The sequence below is a fragment of the Microcebus murinus genome, chromosome 11, assembly GCF_040939455.1.
Source record: "Microcebus murinus isolate Inina chromosome 11, M.murinus_Inina_mat1.0, whole genome shotgun sequence".
Classification (NCBI taxonomy): Eukaryota; Metazoa; Chordata; class Mammalia; order Primates; family Cheirogaleidae; genus Microcebus; species Microcebus murinus.
Window position 1 is genome coordinate 71047930 of NC_134114.1, and position 24948 is coordinate 71072877.

The following is a 24948-nucleotide window of genomic DNA, read 5'->3' on the forward strand; positions in this document are numbered from 1 at the left end:
ATCTTCTAAATAGTTATTTAATTCTGCTGGGAGATATAATCACACACCACAGGGTTCCTCTAAAACAATGAAACTATATGAAGTAGTAAAACATTTTATCCCCTTTCCAGTAACTCACAGTATTGCCCCATAAAAACCAGATCCATATCACTAGGCTTCATGAGAAGTTTGTAATGTTCTTTTAAAGAAGACAGGCATCTAAAGATGAGGGTGGAAATTCAAAAGCACTAAATTAGCAGGACTCCAAACAGTGGTAAAGAGTAATGTCAAAATAGCAAATTGCAGTACATAAAGTTACACATAGTATTATTATTTTAAATAGTTGGAGAAATAGATTAATTATGTCAAACGGAGTCCATGAATTACTAAAGTAAAAATTCTACTCACTATATTGGGAGAAACATGAATATAAAGAAATGAAAAACTCAAAACCTTTCCTTCTAGTAATACCAGATGGTGAGAGTAAATAACACCAGATAATACTCCGTGATATCTTACAACATTGCCATATTTTACCCATTCCAGATATTATCAAACAAATCACACTGCCACACAGTTTTTAAACATTATCAAATAATTTTGAAATTTAAAAAGCCCACATATTCAACATTGGCCAGGGGCAATACCTCCTGACAGGCACTTTCAAACGGCTGTGGAAATATGAAGCAGTAACTTTCTTGGGGTGAGGGTGGAGGTAGGGTGAGTGATTTGGCAACAGTTACTGAAACTTTAAAAGTGTTCTGAGCTAGTAAACTCCATATCTAGGAATCTATCCTGAGGAAATAATTAAAGATAGATATAATGATTTATATACAAGGATGTTCTTCATACCATTACTGTTACATGGAAACTATACATTCAAATCACAACTTGGTAAGAGAGGAAAAAAAAGAAACCATATATATAAAAGTGTGTATATATATGTGTGTGTGTGTGTGTGTATATGTATATATAAATAATATATATAATAATATATATTACATATATAATTTATATATGTAATATATAAAATATATATGTAATATATATGTAATATATATTACATATATAAATATATATGTAATATATAAAATATAATTATATATAATATATAAAAAAGTATATGTATATATAAATCTTATATATTTTAAAAATGGATAAATGATAGTATATTCATAAAATGAAATGTCAGGCAGCTAAAAGTAACTTTTACTATTTAATAACAGGAAAATGCTCAGAATATATGCTAAATAAAAAAAGCAGAATATAAAAAAAGATTAAGTACACTGAGACTACAATTTTTAAAATGTATTATGTAAACAAGAAAAAAGGACTAGAAGAAATCCAACAAAGCTAACTATTTTTCACAATTAGGGACACTTTTATTCATCTCCACTCTTGTGTATATTTTATACAATTCTAAAGTGTTCATTCACTTTGCTTTTCATTCAGAGAAATAATAAAAGACTGTATAAAAAATAATAATTAGATTATCATTATGACACTTGCCCTTCATGACTCAATTACCTAACTATTTTTGAAAGAGGTTAGAGATTTTTTTTTGCCAAATCAGAAATTGTGAAATCCTCTGAGAGGCCGAGGCAGGTAGATTGCTCGAGGTCAGGAGTTCGAAACCAGCCTGAGCAAGAGTGAGACCCCATCTCTACTATAAATAGAAAGAAATTAATTGGCCATCTAATATATATAGAAGAAATTAGCCGGGCATGGTGGCGCATGCCTGTAGTCCCAGCTACTCGAGAGGCTGAGATAGCAGGATTGCTTGAGCCCAGGAGTTTAAGGTTGCTGTGAGCTAGGCTGACGCCAGGGTACTCATTCTAGCCTGGGCAACAAAGCGAGACTCTGTATCAAAAAAAAAAAAAAAAAAATTGTGAAATGAAAGACTTTATCCAAAATTAATCCTGAATTCATAATTATCCTATTCTTCACCTTCTTGAAGAAGGGAACATAATATTATCTTCCTTAAAACCCCAAAACCAAAACACTAAGCATCCCTAACAGGAGGTTTTCCTTTATAATCAAACATAGAAGTTTGAAACAGCCGTTGGAATATAAGACAGCATCACCTTACTGGTTTAGTAGAAATGGAACACCCTCGAATACCTTCATTCCTAACTGAAAAATAAATCCAGTGGATTACCAATATGACTAGATTAAGAGAAAACTAAAAAGCACTCAGATTAGTTATAAGAAAAAAATAGTGTTGATTAGTAGAGTATCGGTACATTCATGAATATGGCTATGCCTTCTATTCTCACTCTAAAATAAAATATCCCTAATGTAATTTACTGAGTGATTAGAACCTCATCTTTTAAAATTCAATGAACTGCTACTTTTCATTCCCCTAATCTGTCCCTTCTAGATTTGACTTTTTCCCAGGACACTTCATAATACCATTGCTCCAAAATGTCAAGTGTTAACTCAGAAAGGAAAATGGCCTCTCCCCCACACCCTTGATAACACCAGCAACTCTGCCTGTACCTTCTTTCCACGGGGGAGAGAGATTACAGACAGGGAGAAAACTTTCTTTCTCCACCGATAGATGACAAAGCAACTCTATCAAGTAGTTGACTAGCAAGATATTTAGCTGGTGTCTAGCTATAGATAACTTCTCTTTTCTCCTTGTCAACCTGTTTTTAAAACCTTTATTATTCAGCTTTTTTCCATGATTCTTGTCATATTTAAACTTGTACCTTCAAAAATTTCTTTTGTTTATAAAACAATTAGGAAATAAAGATAAAAAATGCCTTTTTAGCAACTATTGAAACATGTTCTGGTTTTTCTCCAACTTTAACTTATGTAATATTTGTTGCTACAAAATATAGCTTGATAGTTATGAAGCTTGATAATAAGCACCTGTAAACTCACCAGTCAAGAACTAAAATGTGAGCAAAAACATATCCAACCCATCTGCTCCTCTCCTTTTCCTCTTTTTCCCTCTGCCTACCTTTCCCTACCAGAGGTAACCACTATGCTAACTTTGATGATTATCATTCCTTTTTGGTTTTTAATAATTATATCACATATTTAAATGTACACAATATATTGTTTGATTTTGCCTGTTATTAAACTTTATAAAAACAGTGTCAAAGCATATGTAGCCTCTGCCAGCTTAGAATTTTTCACTGCCATGTTGTATAGTTATAAGTCACTGCTTTACACTGAATGAATATACCAGAGTTCATCTCTATTAGTCTGCCATTGTTCTTAATAGAATGAGCAAAATTTGCAAAAGGAGCTTCAAATTTCATAAATGTTAGTAATTAAAAGTAACAACACCCATAATTTAAGCATTCATATGTAAAGTGGTATTCTTTTATTTCCCTTTTTTTTTTTTTTTTTTTTGAGACAGAGTCTCACTCTGTTGCCCTGGGTAGAGTGCAGTGGCGTCAGCTTAGCTCACAGAAACCTCAAACTCTTGGGCTCAAGCAATCCTCCTACCTCTGTCTCCAGAGTAGTTGGGACTACAGGCACATACCATGACCCTTGCCTAATTTTTCTATTTTTAGTAGAGATGTCGTCTCACTCAGGCTGTTCTCCAACTTCTGAGCTTAAGCAATCCTCCTGGCCTTGGCCTCCCAGAGTGCTGGGATTACAGGCATGAGCCACCTCGCAAGGCCATAAACTAGTATTCTTTATAGCTGAAAAAAATAACCCTTTAAATATAACTTCATACCAGAATTCCATCTGTACATCTAACTTTTCTTTCTTCTCACTACTGGACTTCCAGGTATAATTAAACCCAATGAAATGTCCTTTGGAGTTGCTTTTTGAAAATCTTTTTGTTTCAAATATCCCATTCTAATGTCTCCTGGGCAGCTCCATCTTGATAGAATGAGGCTTGGAGTGTTACCTGAACACCTCACGTACAGCATGTTCTAAACCAAACACGCCCCATGACTCCTGCCTCAACCTGCTCTCTTACCTGTCTCAGATTTGAATAATGGCCTCACTATCCAACCAAATGATCAAGTAGTAAACACAGAGCCATCTTTGACTCTTCCTTCTCCATTCTTCCCGTTTATAGGGAAGGACTAAGTCAAGACAGCCAATGGAGAAGCATGTTAAAATGCAAATCTGATCATTTGACTTCCTGGCTAAAATTTTTTAAATATATGATAATCTCCTACAGTATTTTTAAAACCATAGATTATGACCCATATTAACTCACAACATTTATTTAATGGATTGTGACCAGGATTCTTTTTAAATGAAAGAGAATAGAAAATATCACAGTAAATTGATGAAGGGTAAATACTGTATGATGGAACTTTTGTTTCAGCTATGTGAATGTCCACACTTACATGTGAAAAGCCTCCAAATGTAAATGGCTTTGTCTTATTGTCAAGTGGCCATAAATGAAAGCCACGCATCTACCAAAGTAGTTTTCTGCCATTAGAGGGGTCAGAGGTTTCACTCAGATATTGATGAAAGTTGCTAACCTTCTGGGAAGAGACTGTATACATGCCTATGTGTAATATATACATACATATATTTTTTCTTACCACTTTCTTATGATAGTGAATTGAGTTATTATAAAAAAACCTGGAGGGAAATTCTTAAGAGGCCAGGTTTCCAGATCTCCTCATTGACCTTCAGGGAGATTTTATAGATAAGAAGCACTGCTTTCCAAGGTGAAACCCTAACTCCTTAGGAAGATGCGAATACTGCCAAACTTGCTTACCACTTTGCTTATGCTGCACTACAGCCCTGAAAAGCAGTTTCACCCTTCTCTGATCACCCAATTCCTGGTAATCCTTCAAACCTTAAGCTCAAACATTACTTCTTCTGAGGAATTCCTAACTCTCTTTCCTCCCTTTGCTAGTTAGGGAGGTACTCAATAAATGTTTCTGTGAGAATGAATAAAAATGATATTGAACATTTATTACAGGGAAATGGATTCTGTGTAGTGATGAAAATAGGCTCTTGAATCATATGCCTAGATTTGAGTGCAGGCTCCTTCACTCACTATTTGCATAAGCTTCAATAATAATTTAATCTTGGAGCCACAGCTTATATATCAGCAAAATGGGACTATCTGCTTCATAGTATTGCTGTGGGGATTAAATGAGAAAAACATATGTATAAAGTATTTAATATAGGGTTCTTAGCATGTAATAGTAAATTTTAGCTGTAGTTATTGAAAAATAATTGTAATCTGTAAACAATAACAGGATAATTGTGTATTTTATGCTAAATATAGCATAAATTATAAAACTTTAATTAGAGGGATTTGAAAATTCTTGGCTTGATAAAGGCAAATTCATTGGTCTCAAAGCATGTCTGTGGGCTTTTTAAGTCCTCAAGTCAGTAAAACTCTTTTCTTTTAAACTTGTTTGCAAAGTTTAAGTGAACATTTTTGGACCAAAAACAAAGTTGAAAACAGTTTTTTTTTCATAATCTTGTCCCTTCCAGTTTAAATTACAATTCAAGAATGGTTATAATAACCATTATAACCAAAGGTATAAAACCAAAGGTATTAATAACCAAAGATATAAAATATACCTTCCCTGTAAATTCTCCAGATTATCTAATATATTGAGCTAATAATAATATTGAGTCATTAACTCTAAAAATGGACGGTGGGTCAGGAAAAAAAACTTCTGAAAAGATTCTATTTAGGTAAGATCTTATTAAAGCAAACAGGAATTCTCTAAATATTTCCACTGTATGGCTACAGTCCATGGCAATCTAAGATGCCAGCAATTGTGAGACAACTCATGATTTTATGTACCACTACCTAAAATACTGAGAAACTGTCACACAATACCAAGATGCCACTGATAGAGATGCATTCTAAGTTCCAAGACCTTAAATGTTAAAAAGAAAACACACACACACAGCTCAGAATCAATAACAAAGGTTTTTTCGTTGTATTAAATATTGTTTGAAACAAGATCTGGGGCTTGGACATATTCTGCTAAGGTTTTTATTTTTTCCTGCTTTAAACTGTGACTTTTCTTTTAACAAAGCTTGAATAAGCTCATCTTATGAGGTAGGACAGAGCCTTGCACACAGTAAGAGAGAAGAGGTCAGCAGATATTTAAACAATGTGTTCATGGTTAAAATTTAAAGGATGGTTTAATTATAAGGACCACAAAGTTTCATGGAATGGTAAAAGATTGCTATTTTCTAAACTTAAAAATTCAGTGCTATTAAAGGGATATTTTCTGCAATATAGATTATACTCAATTTCACAAGTTTTGGTTTTTGGTGGGAAACAAAATAGCAAAGCCATCAGTGGCAGATTTTATTGACAAACAGATAATGCCAGTTTGGAATTAAAGCTATTTCAAGGTCATATTTACCTTTGTCTACAGAGTCTACCATGGTGGGTACATAACATGTATACATAAATGCTTGCTAAATGAAGGACATTAAGCTTAACTCACTTCTAAGAATATAATTTATGGTATTTGTGGCAGCTTCAGATTTCAATTATAGTTCCAGTCGCGGAATTCCAAAGTGATGCAGCTTGAAGGACAGAGCAGTTTGGTGAAGGACACAGCAGTTTGGAGAAGCAGGATGAGCACCCCTTTTGTGCTCATGTTTTAGAAGGCTTGCTTTGATATCGCCCATACTGAGACCTTTGTAAGGCTGTGGTCAGCAAGTACTTTGAGGCAGTTTCCTCAGGTAACCCATCAGTCAAAACTTCCCTCCCACCCTTCACCATTCTAAACTCTTCAAGGGCAGGAGCCAGGCCAGGTCCTCTTTGGTCAATTTACAATAGCCTTTAACTATGATTTAATTATTATTTGAGACAATATGAGTTTCTAGGGGTAGCTCATTCCTCAGCTAAAATAAGATTTAAAAAAATGTGTATGTGTGTGTATATATATGTTGAATTTTTTAAAAAAATAGATAATTTATTATTTTATTAATGCCTTAGTAAAGTAACATGTGGGCTAAGAGCTGTATTAACATTTCAAGGTAAATATTAAAATAAATGCTATCTACATTTTGTCAACTACTGCACTATTTTAAAAATTAAAACAGAGCTGCCATTACAAAAGGATATAATTTTAACATTCTTCTAGTATGACTTACATTCAGAGCTGGAGTATAAAGGTAGCTGTTAGTCAGCAACCTTCTGAGCAGACTGACTAAACACAACCCTTGGCAAAACCAGTGGGCTAGCCAAACCAAAAACGGCAGGGGAAAGAAGGCAGGGGGAAGGCATATATCATCTAAGAAGGAATGGCAGTGTTGGGGATTTATTTTTATCTTTGCTGCTTGTTTCAAGCCGATAGTTATCTTTGCTTCCCAGGTACCAAGTAGGGTGGGGAAGGGCAGTCTGCGGGAAATGTATAGGAGGGTTGAAATTGCCTACTAATTTCAAATACTGTATAATTTTGTTTCTTAAACCCAATCCTCTTTCTTCCCAGCCCCTACAAAGTAAAATAAATAATTAACAAAGTATCTCTGAATTCTTTGCTAAGTATGAAGACTTTAAAAAAAAAAAAAAAGAAAAATCCAACCCTCTGTTTTTTAGAGTTAATGACTCTACTGCAAGAGTTTTATTGCACTATTCAAGCCTTTAAAGTTACCAGTTAAATGCCGATTTAATCTTCAGAAGGTCACTGTGCCTTTTTGGAAGGCATACCTTTAGAACTTGTTTGGCTGGCTATTCCTTGTTCATTCTTGGAAAAGTATGTGTGATTCAGTGTTTCACAGGAGACACTGCATAGTACTTATAGAAAACATTTTCTATTTTTAGTCATCTTCTTAAAAATAATTTCTAAAAATTATATATGTAAAACTAACTTCTATTTTCACAAGCCTCTAGAATTGCAATTAAACTAGAACGCATTTCGGAACACACATTTTCATAACAAACACTGAGTTAATGCCGAGGTCTAGAATTTCATATACGGAGACAAAGGTAACATTATTTCTCAATGCTCTGGGGTAATCATTCCCTGGACATGAGTCCCTGAGGCCACAGGCAAGTCCACTCTGTAAGGCTACCATATGCTAGCAGATGTGGGCCTTGTTTACTGTTGAAACCTTGCTATTTCAGATTTTATCTCAATTATAATATACCAGATACATACCTCTGTGTGTGCGTGTACATGTGCACGCATACACACACAGTTCTGTGTTCTTAACAGGCCTTCTGGAACTTTGCATACCTATTGCCAACATTTTATATCTACTAAAACCTTTGTTTAAAAGGTTGATTCATACCAATCAGAAATACACATATAAGCCTTATGCCTGATAGTCTCTTGTTTCACAGAAGTTCTAAATGGAGGTTTCTGGACAAATCCTACATTATTAATTCTTTCCTGAGTACTAGCCTGTATGTGTCTGTCAGACTCTGACTTCTCTGAGGATGAAGCCCATGTCTTACCCACCCCTGCATCTTTTCATACTAAGTACTCAACAAAGTACTTGGCACCAGTAAGGACTGAAAGAATGTTTGTGCAATGAATAACTAACAAGCAGAACAATAAACTAACCTATTAGCACATTCACTGGTGGCACCTGTTCATAGTTTATTATTTAGAATAATTATGTTAGTTGATAACTGCATCAGTAACAACTGCCATTACATGAAAATAATGAGTTAACTTGCTTCCAGCACCTCTTCTTTTAAAGCTATACAGTACGGTGAGAAGAACTTTTCCCTAGTGGTGTAAAGACCAAGCAAGACTGTTGTTACAGCTCCGCCTCTATCAACTGTGTGCCTTTAGATGAGAAACTTTCAACAAGGATAAAAAAATACAGGTTAGTTTTTTAAAATCCACTAGAACACACATCTTTGGAAATTTTTCACCTGCCACATTTTCAGTATCTGGTTAAAATAAAGAGACAGAACTATCTATCCTGGTTTTCAGAAAATTTACTTGACAATAAAGATGTAGCTTTTGGAAATTGGGTGTATTGTGCCAACATACCCACCCTATGAATGTTAAAACAATACCACAGCCCATATAGATCTTGCCAACTACATTTTTCATTCAAATATGCTGGTCTACAGATATTTATAATACTAGTAAAACTTTAGTTATGAGTATAGTAAGTACAGATTAGAATTGTGAGATTCACAGTCTTCAGAATCAACAAAGAATTTGGGATGATTTATTCAGCTCCTGATACTCATGAGTTTAGAAATCCAAATCAACTGCTCCCGTAGATATTTCCTCATCTTTCTGAACCCAGAAAAATGCCTTCAATGACCACCTAATTTCCTGAGCACCTTTTACCACTAAGGGAAAAGGGTGGAATGAACTATGAAAGACATAGTTTATATTTTTTATGCTATAAAAGCTGCTATCCAATGTGATGGAAAAAAATCCAGGTAATCAATGATTCTCAGAATTTTTGCTCTTTAATAGCATACTGCTATACTTTAATGTTTCAGTCTGTACTCAGTTAGAAGAAAATTTCAACCTAAGAGAACATGTTCAGGCATAAAAGTAAATATGCTTAAAAGCTAACCTGCCAAGACCCAAATTCTAGCTTCTTAAAGACAGTACTGAAGGAAAAAAAAATCTTATAATTAGTAATAAGGAATAGCATAAGCAGGCAGTACTTAGCATGAGACTCGTCAGGGAAGCAGGAAAAAATTTTAACAGTATATGTTCATTTTTAAAATGATATTTTAACAATACTTCAGTTACACTTCAAATATGCCTATGTATAACACTATCATGATAGTTAAGGTACATTTTCAATCACATTTGACGTAAAAAGACAAAATTTCTCATTAAGGAAAAGTAACTTTTTTGTGGGAAATCTAAATTTAAACCTTTCAATTTTAAGCCCTAAATATATTCCATGTAGGAAAATTCTGCAAGCACACTCCTTCAGAGAGTTTTTAAAGCAATCAGCACAGGCAATGTTAAATTATCATGAGAAAAACAGAGGAGCACTGTAGAGAAGACCCTCACATTTGTGGCTCTGAGTATTCCCTGTGGGCTGTGCCAACCCACTCTCTCCCCTGTAATGACTCTTTGTTTTTACTAAGTCCCAAAGGGCTGGGGAAAGCTGGCAAAGACAAGGGGGGAGGGGTGGTTGGAATGCAGCTGCAGGCTCTAAAACAATGCTGAGTCCATACATTTTGTTCTCAGTTAGAATAATAAAAAGCGTAGGGGGTTAAGGAGACAGACTGGAATAAGCAAGGTAGGGCCAAGCATCCCATAGTTCTCAGTCTGCAGCACTGCTACCTCTCAGCTACTCTACCAAATTCAATCACCATTCATTTGGGTTAAAAAGTTTCTCTGTTAAAATTCAAACACTCAGTAAGATTTAAACCTATCAGCCATTTATATCTAAATTACTTCCATCAGTTAACTCTATTATGGCAAGGAATAGAGTAAGAAGAGAAACTAGACTAGGCAAAGATGAGCGGGGGAGCTTGGACACATGGGGACAGGAAACCTGTAGGGGAGGTAGGTAGAATTCAAAAAAGGCAGCCCAAGGGCTCAAATACAGACTGCCTGCTTTGCAAAGATGCCTAGGACTCGGTGGCAACTGGTATACTTGGGAAAACCATACTTGCTAAAAGCCACAGGGGTCAGAATGGAGAGCTGGGAAGCCTGCACAGATTAGTTCCCCATCATTTAGTCTTTCAGTCTAACTTGGTGCCTCCTAAGAAAATGCCCTTTACTTGCACTTCCCTGGCCTTGATGTCCCAAATGGGAGATAGAATTAGGAGAAAAGCAAGAGCTACATACAGAACAAGGAGATAACCCTCTATCTCCTAGAGAGAGAGAAACAGCTCACACTTTATCATCCTCCCCAGTGTTCTCCCCTCAGATAACACAGTGGTGAAAATCCATGGAGCTTTCCAAGGCTCATGGACTCAGCTTTGCCTCTGGAAAGGCAGCTTTGCCTCTGGAACATCCCTTTGGATATTACTGAAGCCATTAAAATTGGCAGGAAAACTCAAGAAACTTTAAATAAACAACTGAACTAACTCCTTGAATAGAGAATCAGCATGTGCTAATATCTACCTAAAAAGCTATACAACAACATTCAGAAGAACACTTAGTCCAATTAGGATACCATTCAAGAACACTCAGTTACTGAGGAGGGATAAAAAGACTTCATTGTAAAGTTGTCATGTAGAAGCAAAGCTCTGACATCCACACAAGCATCTCCTTCAAGTTAGCATTACACAACAGATTTAGAAGTGCTCTTAGTGCATGCTGAATGATGTAATTAATCTGACTCTTGAAATGTTTTCAAGTTTTCAATGTTATAAAGTTTAGAAAGATTGTATTTATTTATATTGACATTTTTGCATAGTGACATAACTAAATAAAAATTCACAAGTATGCAGATTTACAAGTTAAGAATATAATTCTAAATGTGCAATTATTAGACATTGTATGCTTGTATCAAAATATCACACGTATTACAGAAATACATGCAACTATTATGTACCAATATTAATTAAAAATAAAAACTTTTATATAAGAATAAATGCTAAAGAATTAAAGTATTTTAAAATTTAAAACAAGTATAATATTAAAAATATATTTAAAATAAGCATAACATGTTGATTATGGTATAAATATGTAATTTGGTGCTTTAAGACTATTTGGTGGAAAAGTTGAAAGCATTCTCACTAAGAACTGAAACAAGGATGTCCACTGTCACCACTTCTATTCAACATAGTGCTGGAAATCCTAGTTAGAGCAATCAGGCACGACAAAGAAATTAAGGGTATCCAAATCCAGAAAGAGGATGTCAAACTGGCTTTTTGCAGATAATATGATCTTATACACAGATTCCACCAAGAGACTCCTGGAATTGATAAATAAATTCAGCAAGGTCTCAGGTTACAAAATCAATGTACACAAATCAGTAGCATTTCTGTACACCAAAAACAGTCAAACTGAGAGTCAAATCAAAGACTTAATACCATTCACAATTGCTACAAAGAAAACAAAATACCTAGGAATACACTCAATGAAGGAAGTGAAAGATCTCTACAAAGAGAACTATGAAACACTGAGGAAAGAAACTGCCAATGATACAAACAAGTAGAAAAACATCATGCTTATTATGGATTGGTAGAATCAACACTGTTAAAATGTCCATACTACCCAAAGTGATTTACAGATTCAATGCAATCTCCTTTAAAATTCCAACATCGTATTTCACAGATCTATTAACAGAAAAAATAATTATACACTTTGTGTAGAAAAAAGCCCCAAAAGCCAAAGCAATCTTAGGCAAAAGGAACAAACTGGGAGGCATTACATTACCAGACTTCAAACTATGCCACAAGGCCAGTAGTTACCAGAACGGCATGTTACTGGAACAAAAACAGACATAGACCAATGGAATAGAAGAGAAAACCATCCACATACAACCAACTGATATTTGACAAAGCAGACAACAATATACACTGGGGGAAAGAATCCCTATTCAATAAATGGTGCTGGGAAAATTGGATGCCACATTCAGAAAAACGAAACAGGATCCCTCTCTTTCACCACTCATAACAATTAATTCAAGATGGATAAAGAACTTAAATATAAGGCATAAAACCATAAGAATTCTAGAAAAAAATGTTAGAAAAACTCTTCTAGATATCAGCCTAGGCAAAGAATTTATGAAGAAGACCCCTATGATAATCACAGCAACAACAAAAATAAATGGGACTTGATTAAATTAAAAAGCTTCTGCACAGCCAAGGAAATAATCAACAGAACAAACAGACGACATACAGGATGGGAGAAAATATTCACAAGCTATACATCCAATAAAGGACAAATAACTAGAATCTACAAAGAACTCAAGCAAATCACCAAGGAAAAAAAATCAAATGACCCCATTCAAAAGTATGCAAAAGACTCTGAACAAAAGATTCTCAAAGAAGATAGACAGGCTGGGTATGGTGGCTCACCTCTATAACCCTAGCACTCTAGGAGGCTGAGGCAGGAGGATTTATTGAGCTCAGGAGTTTGAGACCAGCCTGAGCAAGAGCTAGACCCCATCTCTACCAAAAATAGAAAAAATTAGCCGGGCATGGTGGCACAGGCCTGTAGTCCCAGCTACTTGGAAGGCTGAGGCAGAAGGATTGCTTGAGCCCAGGAGTTTAAAGTTGCTGTGATCTAGGCTGGCGCCATGGCACTCTGGGCCAGGGCAAAAGAGTGAAATTCTGTCTCAAAAAAAAAAAAAAAAAAAAAGAAGAAGATAGACAAATGGCCGATAGACATATGGAAAAAATGCTCAATGTCACTAATCATCGGGGAAATGCAAATCAAAACTACAATGAGTGTGATGGAAGAAGTCTTTGGAAGTGAAAGAAGAAGAAAAAAAAAATGAAAAAATAATAAAAAAATAAAATAAAAAAATAAAAAATAAATAAATAAAACCACGATGAGATATTACCTTACCCCAGTAAGAATGGCTTTTATTAAAAAGTCCAAAAACAATAGATCCTGGTGTGAATATACAGAGAAAGGAATGCTTGCATGCTGTTGGTGGGACTGCAAATCAGTACAAGCTCTATGGAAAACAGTATGGAGATTCCTCAAAGAACTAAAAATCGATGTACCATTTGATCCAGCAATCCCACTACTGCATATTTACCCAAAAGAAAAGAAGTCATTTTATCAAGAAGACACCTGCACTCCAATGTTTACTACAGCACAATTCACAATTGCAAAGATGTAGAATCAACCCAAACGCCCATCAATTCATGAGTGGATTGACAAAATGTGGTATATGTATATCATGGAGTACTATTCAGCCATGAAGAATGACTTAACGCCTTTTGTAACAATTTGGATGGAACTGGAGACCATTATCCTAAGTGAAGTATCTAAAGAATGGAAAAACAATACCACATGTACTCGCTATTCAACTGGAACTAACTGATAAGCACGCATATGCACAGAGGGAAGTAACTCTCAAAGGAAATCAAGTAGTGGAGAAGGGGGAGGATGGGATATATGAAAACCTACCTAAAATAAACACTATCTGCGTGATGGGCACAGTTTTAACTTTGACTTGAGCATTACAAAAGCGAGCCATGTAACCAAAAACATCTATATCCCCATAATATTTTGAAATTAAAAAAAAAAAAGAATATTTGGTAAATTTACTTCATTTTAAAAAAAAGAATATAATCCTTCTCTCTCAGCCTGCCTTTTATTTATAGCCCTAAAATACATATACAGATATTCTAAATTTTTATACTATAGCCAGTATATAAAGACAAATATAGAAATGCATATTAATTTAAGTGAGAATACAAAAAAGAATGATTGTGTCTATGTAATGAATATTAAATATTAATAGTAATAATTTAAAAAATACTGATTCTATTCCTGTAAAGTTTATCATCTATTATAAACACAAAATTCATAGGTCTATTTTATTAAGAGTTATCATTTATTATGCTTTTAAATGCAGCAAAAAAATAGACAGAATACTTTGTATTTTCTTTTTTTTTTTTTTTTTTTTTTTTGTAAGAAGCAACAAGAGGAATACTTTGTATTTTCTGAGCCCTAGAAAAACTATTTCTATTTATACATTTCATTTCCTAGTACATACAATTTAAAAAACTAAGTGTACAGACAGCAAATTTTTGTTTTGTTTTGGTGTAAAAACAATCACAATCATAACTTGCCTGAAATCAGTAATTCCTTAGGAATGTTTAGTTGTAAACAAAACATATTCACGTAATACCATGATGTATGATATAATTCAATAAAAAAAGTTTAAACAGGCAATTATCCATGTGTTGGAAAAAAAAAACACTCTCAATATCAATAACTAAATCTGAATTAATTTTTAAATGAAGATAATTCAAGCATCTTAAAGATGTCAGAAATTTTTAGTCACAAAGTTCACAAAATATGAGTGGCTGACTATATTAAGAGGCTTAGGTGAAAACAAATTTTAAAGTTTAATAGCATCTAGGAATATTAGATTTTCTTGCTAAATTAATAAGAGTACTCACCCCTTGGAGTCCTTGGAACTGAATCGAAGGTCGAAAAGGAATTAAATTCTATGAAAAGAAATGAGAGAGAGAAACAGGTAAACGTTGGTTACGATGATACAGAACTAAATATTTAAACTTTAAATCTTTGTATTTGCAGCACCATAATGTGTGAAACTCCCTTTTCATTATATGCTTTTACATGTCGTTATATTAAGATGCCTGAGATGAACAATATCACACTGTTTACATTTCTCTGAACTACACAACTAAAAGGTATTTTTTGGCAGTGTAGTTAATCATGTATTTGAAACCGACATGATTTGGCAAAAAATTTATTAGTATACTAATTCAATTTTACATTTAAAAAAGCATATTGGTGCTTAGTTTCCTGGTATATTTGTACTAGGGGTGGGGAGAGGGAAGAGATAATTGGAGGAACTTTGTACAACCCTAACAGGATGCTAGAAATATAAAATTAAAATATTTGAGAATGAACTGTGGCTTTCCATTTTCTCACATTTTACCAGAGACTGTTTTTTTGTTGAGGTTCAAACAAGTTGACAATTTTCTCATAAGAATCTTACTAGGAGAACAAAATTTCCAGGAAATATTTCTGTTTTATTATGAGCTTTGTTTTCTTCATAATTTCCATATTCTATCATAGAGTTGTACATTTGGAAGAAAAGCTGTAATTGTAAATATCAGCCATAGTCTCTGACATGATTTTCAGTATCAAAGTCACCAGTATGTTTGTGTATGTGAACGCTTTTACAAATTGCTAACAGAAATCCAGGAGGAAATCCGATTTGGATAATGTTTAATAGTAAAACATCAGCCTATAAACTATTCTTCACACTTTCATATCCAAATCCAATGTATATAAATAAAAACAGTGCTTTCTGGTGTCACCTCTACCCCAAATATTAAAAAGGCACTCTCATGTCCCTTCTATCAGTCAGGGTGTATCACCTATTACTTCCACTTACTTCCCAAAACTTCTCTGCAGATGTAAAAATTCACTAATCAGGATTATAATAAACTAAAGAGAAACAAGGAGATGATAAATAATTCTTTAAAAGATAGACTACCTGAATATAAAATCAAGTGGTAACATTAATCATCTTATTATTTACAAAAATGAATAAACAGACATCTTCTTGGAGAAGACATTATGGACACTGTTATTATTGTCCTACCACCATAAGAAGATCATTTAACCTCAGGATTACTAGCAGAATCAAATACTACTGGGTAACAAATTCAATTTGTTGGTGTAGGAGAAGTGGATTTTTAAAAAAAGGAAAAATAAAAAGGTTGTGCTTGACATTTTAATAACCAATTTTTAGTGATATTTCATTCTAACTCATGACCTTTTATGAAAATATAAAATATAAATTAACTTTCTCTAGGGGGAAAACTCTACCCTAAAACTACTTTCCATGACTAAACTTATTCTTCTTGAAGTAATAAAAGCATGCCCACAGAAACCTGGCAAGCTCCTCTTTGTGTGAAAGTAGAGTGGCCTTACAATTTAGGTAATATAGGTTCAGGCTCCAATTTTCAAAATATTTTCATCCATCAGCCCTGCCTCCTGAATCTCCTTTCAAATCACAAACACTGAACATCTCCTTGGAGACTGGTTCTAATTCCCTCCTTGACTTCTTGCAACCCGGTGGCTGTCTTCAGCTCACCACTTAAAGTTGAAATTCTCTCTCCATCAAGTTCATCAATTCTTTGTGGTCAAATAAATGTAAAGTTTTTCTCAGTTTTCAAATTGCTGACTTCTCTACTGGATATAACCTTTTCTCTGCACTTAGAGAAACAAGTCCTCCCAGCTCTTTGATTTCATTTCAAAAGCTAGTGCCCTTCCTTTCCTCCTTCTAGATCTACTTCATCTGGAGGCTCATGGAACCTGTTGGACAGTAACTCTGAACGAATCTCTTCTCCATTCCTCAATTGGCATCTCTCCTCAGCCAGCTACTTACTACTACCTATAGGACATTTTGCATTAGAAACTCATAAATGACAAGGAACTCTCAATAACTGGCAAACACTAAACTCCCCCCCCCCCCCAGCCTACTCAACTAAACTGGTACCTATTTCCTACTTTTCTGGTAATGGCACTTCTATCTTTTTAGTTCCCCAGGCTTACCACCTTAGAATTAATGTATGTATAGCCTCTTCTTTCTCCTCACCCCACCATATTCTATTTGTCAATTATATGTCACTAGAATCACAGAATTTTAATTCCAGAAGAGGAATATAGTTAGAGATAATATAGTTGATGCCCAACTCCCACAAGCCCTGTATTCCATTAATAGCTAAGCTAGGACCAGAACCCAGGACTCAACCTTTCTATTTTGCCATGATGATAAAGGTTCAAATGCTTGTCTTCTACTGCCTTATGTTCCACACACATCTGCTATAGGATATTTGAGAGTTTGGGGGTCTGATCCCTCATGCCAGGGAGTTCACATTTGGGTAGGGGGAAATTTGAGAATGAGTAAGTGCTAGGCAAAGTACTACTAGGAAGTAGAGTAAGAATTCTCAAAAAGGAGAGGAGAGTATGGGTTAGAATAGATACTAGAAAAGTGAAAGGGTTTAATGAAAAAGGTGGACCTTAAGTAGCAGTTTAGAAAAGATAAACTTCAGGGAAAGAAAGTGCCCTGAGGGAAAAAGCAAGAAAAGAATGGGCAGAGGGCTGTCCAGGTGTGTACAGAGTTCTTTCATATTTGAAATACAATGGAAAGGATAAGAACTGGGCCTGGAGATTCCTTATCCTTAAAATTTGTCTTCATTTTTAGTTTCTATCTGCTACGGAATAAATAGGACAATAATTGAAATTTCAGACCTAAGGATGTCTATTCAAAAAGCTCATCATCTGAGTTGGGTGCGGGCTCATGCCTGTAGTCCTAGCCTCTCAAGATGCTGAGGTGAGAGGATGGCTTGAGGCCAAGAGTTAGAGATCAGCCTAGGCAACACAGAGATACCCTGTCTCAAAACAAATAAATAATTTTAAAAAGTTATCACCCAGTGAGATAATCTTGGCCTAATCCCCTCCTTACCCCTTCACTGATGGACCTTTAAGTCTTGCCTTTGGTATGATAAACAAAGGCTCTCCCAGTTTCCTGAATGAGAAAGTGAGTTGCTGAAATAAGTGTTTTGGGGGAAGGCATCTCTTTCAGTTATGTGCAAGATAGATAAAGAGAACTTGGATCTGGTTATGTTGGGGCTAAAGAAATGGACTAGGGAACAGCTCTAGAGGATGCTTTAGAAATACTCTGGAAGTGGTGACAAAGGTCTAAGTTAGTATGGCTGCACTTGAAGATGGTGGACAGAACAAACAATTCCTAGGAAGAATAAGAAGATGTGCTGAAAGCTTGAATATCATGCGCCAAAGAAAAATGATGCCAGGGTGGCTCCAGGGCTCCCAGTCATCACTCTGGCCTGTCTGCCCCAGACTTCCTCAAATTAAGCTCTTAATCTCTACTTTGAAAGCCAGGCCCTTATCACCTTGCAACTAGATAAAGGCTTTCCTCCTTTCCATCAAATCCTTTCAAATCATTCAAATAGCTAGCAGAACCTCTCTTTACACCACTCTCGGTGAGTTCTTCCCCACCATCTATCAAAACAAAGCAAACTCCTAAATAGAAAACACACCATTATAGGACCAACCAATTTCAACTTCTACTACCTCCTCAAAATGCCTCAGCTATTAACCATTTTTGTTTGTTTTGCAAACACTTTCTATCTCCTTCCTGTGCCTTCAACCTGGCATAACTTCCCAAACACTAATTTACCAATCCATATTTATCACTTATTTAACATTCAATCTCGAGATTAATTTCCTCAGCTTCACCTTTCTTTGGATAAACAAGGAGTCAAAGGTGCAGGGTTAAAGTGTCTTTAAGGACCCCAAGCAGATTTATGTGGAATAAATGGGTATAAAGCAACAAGGAGTGGTAAGTATCTGGAGAATGAATGCCCAAAGGAAAGGATTCAAATTTTAAAATGTTAAATCTTTTCTAACCAAACAAACACTGCTGCCACATTTTGCTAACTCTGAACTATGCTCACTTTGAGTTAACACCTATTAGCTGTTTTTTCCAATGCCAATGTCTGCTGTTCCCACTACACTGGGGTGTATTTTTTTCATAGGTTGTCTTACTCCTAATTGTTATGATATAGAGGAGTCTTAGGCATATTTAACTTGTAAGTATGTATCTGTATTGTTCTCACCTAAAAATAAGTATTGTAAAATCATTTTGGATATGTTCCCTTTATATATGTAGTACACTACTATATACCTTATGCACTTATATAGATTACTATTCAGGGTTGTATAGACAAAATAATACGTACTATTCTTTATATCAATTTAGAGACTTGTAAGAGTTATTTTGACTGTATGTAATTTTTTACCTCATGCTCTGAATTTAGAACTTAACCCTTTGTTAAGCTTATATTATAGTTCTACCTATATTGCTTGATTCCTCAATAAGAATGAACACTTTTAGTTTTCTAATGTATGGTACAGAACATTTTAAATCCATTGTCTCAAGTGAGACTCCTAAAACCAGCACTGGGTGGTAAGAAAGCATCATTATCCCTATTTTCCAGGGTAGAATAATGAGTATCAAGAAGTAGAGCGCATTGCTCAGGGTCACAGAGCTACTGACTTAAATCCAGTCCTCTGAACTCCAAATACAGTATTCTTCCTTTCCCTTGCCTCTGAAATAGGTTACCTGCTAGTGCTAAACATTTAAAAGACCATAAATGCTCATTCAGTTCTGTCATTTTGTTTCTGTCCAAGGAAAATGAATTTCATAAAATCACTATCATTTCTAATGTTCAGTTTCTGATGAACTAAAAACTAAAAATTAGGTTTTTTTGCTTTTAGGACACTGTATAATAAAATAATATATATAAACACTTGTGTTATCATTTTTATTAAAAAATAATATTAATAAAACTCTCATCTATGGAATAGCTATGAGTTCTTATCCAAACAGGGCAAACTAAGCTCACTGCTACTAAAAAACTCCTTTACAATATCTGACAATCTAGAAAAATACTTAAAAGAATCTCAAATGCTTTACTGATATTAATCTCAATTTTAGACAAGATTATGTTACTAGGCTATAGCTCTTGAATGTTTTAAAAAAATGCCACAGGTAGTACTTTATACCACTTATTATATATTTGACCACTGTATTAATAGGGTAGCTACCAGGAAAAATAAGTTTTAAAAGTCAACACCATCCAAGAAAATGTCTCAAACATTTTAGTTTTTTGTATAAATATGTTTTTTTTCTGGTTTCTCAAATTAATTTGTTAATTATTGTGCGTACATAATAGTTGCATATATTTAGAGCACAGGTGGTTTTAATACAGGCATGTAATGTGTAATGATCAAATCATGGTAATTGGGCTATCCATCACATCAAGAATTTATCATTTCTTTGTGTTTGGAACATTGCAATTCCACTCTTTTATTTAAAAATATGCAATAAATTATTAACTATAGTCACCCTACTGTGCTACTGAATACTAGATCTTATTCGTTATATCTAACTATATTTTTGTACCCATTAAATATCCCCCTCTATCCCTTACTCCCCATTACTCTTCCCAGCCTCTTAATAACCATCATTCTACTGTCTATCTCCATGAGTTCAATTTTTTTAGCTCCCACATAAGAGTGAGAACATGAGATATTTGTCTTTCTGTGCTTGGCTTATCTCACTTAACATAATGTCCACCAGTTCCATCCATGTCATTGCAAATGACAGGATTGATTTCTTTATTTTTTATGGCTGAATAATATTCCATTGTGTATATGTATCACATTTTCTTTATCCATTCATCTGTTGTTGGACACTTAGGTTGATTCCATATCTTGGCTATTGTGAATAGTGCTGCAAAACACTGGAGTGCAGGTATCTCTTTGATACACTGATTTAATCTTTTTTAAATATACACCTAGCAGTGGGATTGCTGGATCACATGGTAGTTCTATTTTTAGTTTTCTAAGGAACTTCTATAATGTTCTCCATAGTGGTTGTAATAATTTACATTTAATGAGGGTTCCTCTTTCTCTGAATCCTCCCTAGCAGTTGTTATTGCCTTTCTTTTGGATAAAAGCCCTTTTAACTGGGGTGATAGTCATTGTAGTTTTGGTTTATAGTTCTCGGATGATTAGTGATATTGAGCTATTGAGCATTTTTTCATATACATATTGGCCATTTGTATGTCTTCTTTTGAGAAATGTCTATTCAGATCTTGTGTGCCTTTTTAAAATCAGATTATTTGGCTTTTTTTCATTGAGTTTATATATATATATTTATATATATATATATATTGTTTGTTTTTGTCAATTTGGGTAGTTTGCAAATATTTCTCCAATTCTGTGAGATGTCTCTTCATTTTGTTGATTGTTTCTTTTGCTATACAGAAGTTTTTTAGCTTGATGTGATTCTACCTGTCCATTTTTGCATTGGTTAACTGTACTTTTTTTTTTTTTTTAGACAGTCTCTCTCTGTTTCCCCAGGCTATAGTGCCGTGGCATTAGCCTAGCTCACAGCAACCTCAAATTCCTGGGCTCAAGCGATCCTTCTGCCTCAGCTTCCCAAGCAGCTGGGACTACAGGCCTGTACCACCAAGCCTGGCTAATTTTTTCTATATATTTTTAGTTGTCTAGCTAATCTCTTTCTATTTTTAGTAGAAACAGGGTCCTGCTCTTGCTCAGGCAGGTCTTGAACTCCTGAGCTCAAATGATCCACCCACCTCAGCCTCTCAGAGTGCTAGGCTTACAGGCGTGAGCCACCCGGCCGTTACCTGTACTTTTAAGGTCTTACTCAAGAAATCTTTGCCTAGATCAATGTCCTGGAGTGTTTCCCCACTGTTTTCTTCTAGTAGTTTCATAGTTTTGGGTCTCTGACTTAGTTTTTGTATACAAAGAGAGATAGGGGTCCAGTTTCATTTTTCTGCATATGGCTATCCAGTTTTCCCAGCACCATTTATTGAAGAGACTGTCCTTCCCCAGTGTATGTTCTTGGAGCCTTTGTTGAAAATGAGTTGGCTGTCAATCTGTGGATTCACTTCTGGGTGAAATGTTTTTTAACCTAAGTTTAATTGCATAAACATTATCTTAACACATTGTATTTTTAAAAATTTACTAAGTACATCCCCATTAGAAATGAGTTTCGGTAGGGCTTCAACTTTTGCTTTTAGCTTTAATTAAACAGTTGCACCAAGTAACTTTTTTGAAAATCAAGTTACTCTAGGGTTTAATTGAACAGTATTTGACCTATAATATAAGTAAGACAGTGATCTGGTATCTACATCCAGCCAAAAAACACAACAGCAGATTGGAACTGGCTAGTTCCTATTGACAAATATTTCAACAACCTGATAAAGGTTGATTGTTTGCAGTCAAAAGATTCTGTTAAGCTCTTAGCAGTTTCACTGTTTTTAGAGCTCCTTGAATTTAACCCCTATATCTCTTATGAAATACAGGGTATTCCTAAGCATAGAAGTATAGGCAATACTAAAATACTGTGTGGTTGTAACTCTTGATGTCTGCAATTATAAGCCAATGCTACTGCAAAAAAAAATTGCTCTAAGATCAAAGAGATCTATGTCTACTTATTTCCAGGGACTATTCCTCACAACATATAAAAGTAATATATAATTTTCTAAGTTATTTTACTAAGTAATATTAATTTTCCTAATACAATTTCTGATATGATTCCTTTAGGGTGGATGGAGCACAGTTCACATTTCTTTGGAGTTGAATAAAATAAAGCTATTACCCTATAAAGGTAGTTTACAACCATTTCCTGATTATTTATATATTGCTTATCCATGTAAACAAATTAAATCAATGGTTATTTTTATCTAATCAAACATCATCAGTTCTGTGAATATGCAGACATAAGAAATAACATTCGGGGCCTAGAAAAGAGCAACTTCTCTAAGAAACATTATAGAGATCTTTCCCACTTTATTTTCTAAGATTAGAGGTAGATTTGTAATATTTTTAGCTTCCCTTCTGAACCCATCAGAGAACTGTGAGTTAACTCAAAGTTAACTTTTGAATTATTCTTTAATTATTTAAAATCAACCAAAAAACATTTATTAAATACTAGGTATTTATCTGGGTATGTAAAGCTGCATTATAAGCCATGATAAGGATATTGCAAAAAAAAAAAAATTCCAGAGTCAAATACAATTGTGTAACTTTGCACATAACAAAAAATTTTCTATAAATGGTGATGGTTCAGGTGATGCGGTGGGATTGTTTTAAGAAATAATTATAGCTAGCCAGTTACTATTTGAGTGCTTACAAGGTGTCAGATACTAATAACCATTTTTATCGATACCTCTGAGAATTCTCAGAAATACCCTAGTAAGGTAGATACTATTATTCTCATTTCTCAGGTAAGTCCTATGTATTACCTAAGGCTATAGCTAATAAGAGACTCAAACCTAAAAATACTTTTAAGAACTGTGCTCTTATCCACCACTGTCTTGCCTTAAGAACTGTGCTATTATTCACCATTTTACATAGCTAGCCTTTTTCTCCCCTCTCCAACAATAGTTCTATAAAATTTGAAACATTTGAAAACCATAGCATTAAAAACTGATAGCAAATCACTCTTGGTTTTGCACTATGGCTTAAGGAAAATATCCGGTAATTGAAGACTTTGTTTTCACTTGTGCAAGCAAATTGTAAAAAGTAGATATGATTTTTCCTGGGATGCAACTTGTATAAAATTATCTTTCTTTCCTAAAAGAGGCACTATACCATTAAAGAACTTGTGGTTATGATTTTATATTTAAAGGGTCATCTTATTCTTTGTTCTTTATAACATCACCTGATAGAGAATCTAGGCTATTTAATACTTATATTTTAACCACTGTAATAAAACTCTAGGCAGAGAGAGAAAGAAGAAAACTGGAGCTAAGGCAGGAAATAGCATAGGAAATCAGACAGTTGATCCTAAAGAATCAAATATACTCAACTCTTGCCAAAAGCTGATAATATGCTCAGAATGATACATGATGTGAAATTTAAAGATAATCCAAAACTACTTTAATAAATGGTATCTCCTTTGCCTCAAACCTTTCATTAGATGCCAAAAAGAAAGTTGTTAAGCCTTCCAAAACCAATCTAGTATTTTGCTTTGTGAGTCAATCCAACCTTAGATGTAGGAGAAACTCCTTTTCTGCAGATTTGAAAGCATCAGATTAAAGAGCAAATGGAGTAAAGAATAATTTCTTTCTAGCCATTATAGCACAGAAAAGAGTGAAATATAAAAGGGATTACCAAAACTCTAACCTATTTAACACAATCTTTGTTTTGAAAGATAGCTTGTTGAAAATTTTGTCTATTTGATACTGGTCAAATTAAAAAAAAAATACTGAGTTAAATAGGTTAGAGTCTTAAATCTTACAATTTCAAATAGCTCTTAAAGGAACATGGAAGGCAAAAATCTAAACTGAAGAAGCAACCAAAAAGTTAGTTACTATGAAATATCCTTAAAATCAAGAACACTTGAAGCGTTAACTCACCATTTTTACCGAAGAGCTTAATGCGAGCCTTAAAATTAAAATAACCTTAATGTCAAATCTGACTGTAAATGCAAATAAAGATTTGTTCCCTGAGATCATGATCTCTAGAACAGAAGTATAAAGCCAAGTGGTAAAATAAGCTTTGATTGGAAGATGGAGATTTTTGTTAAAAAACAACAACAACCAGAAATTGATTAAATGTGACATCTAAAACACTTTTTATAAAGGGCCCATTAGAGGGCTTGAAACTAGGACACTGCATGATCATACTTAATGTTTTAAAAAGATCAGTCTGGCTGTTGTGTGAAATGGATTATTGGGGAAGAGGAGAAACTTGGAGGCCATCTGGGAGTCCATGGCAGTGGTCCTTAAGAGAGATGATGGTAGCTTGGACTGCAATAGTGGTATTGGTTGGGGTTAGAATCCAGATAGTTTGAAGATTGACAGAACTTACTGATGGATCA

The 24948-nt window shown here is 34.4% G+C and overlaps 1 protein-coding gene across 1 annotated transcript in view; it reads right to left on the minus strand.

The window, feature by feature from the left end:
• ELL2 (elongation factor for RNA polymerase II 2) overlaps nt 1-24948 on the minus strand; it is a 79066-nt gene that overhangs the window by 44973 nt on the left and 9145 nt on the right. Inside the window, exon 2 of the mRNA XM_012773857.3 lies at nt 14927-14974. Within this exon, the coding sequence (XP_012629311.2) occupies nt 14927-14974 (48 nt within the window). The remainder of the gene's footprint in view (nt 1-14926; nt 14975-24948) is intronic.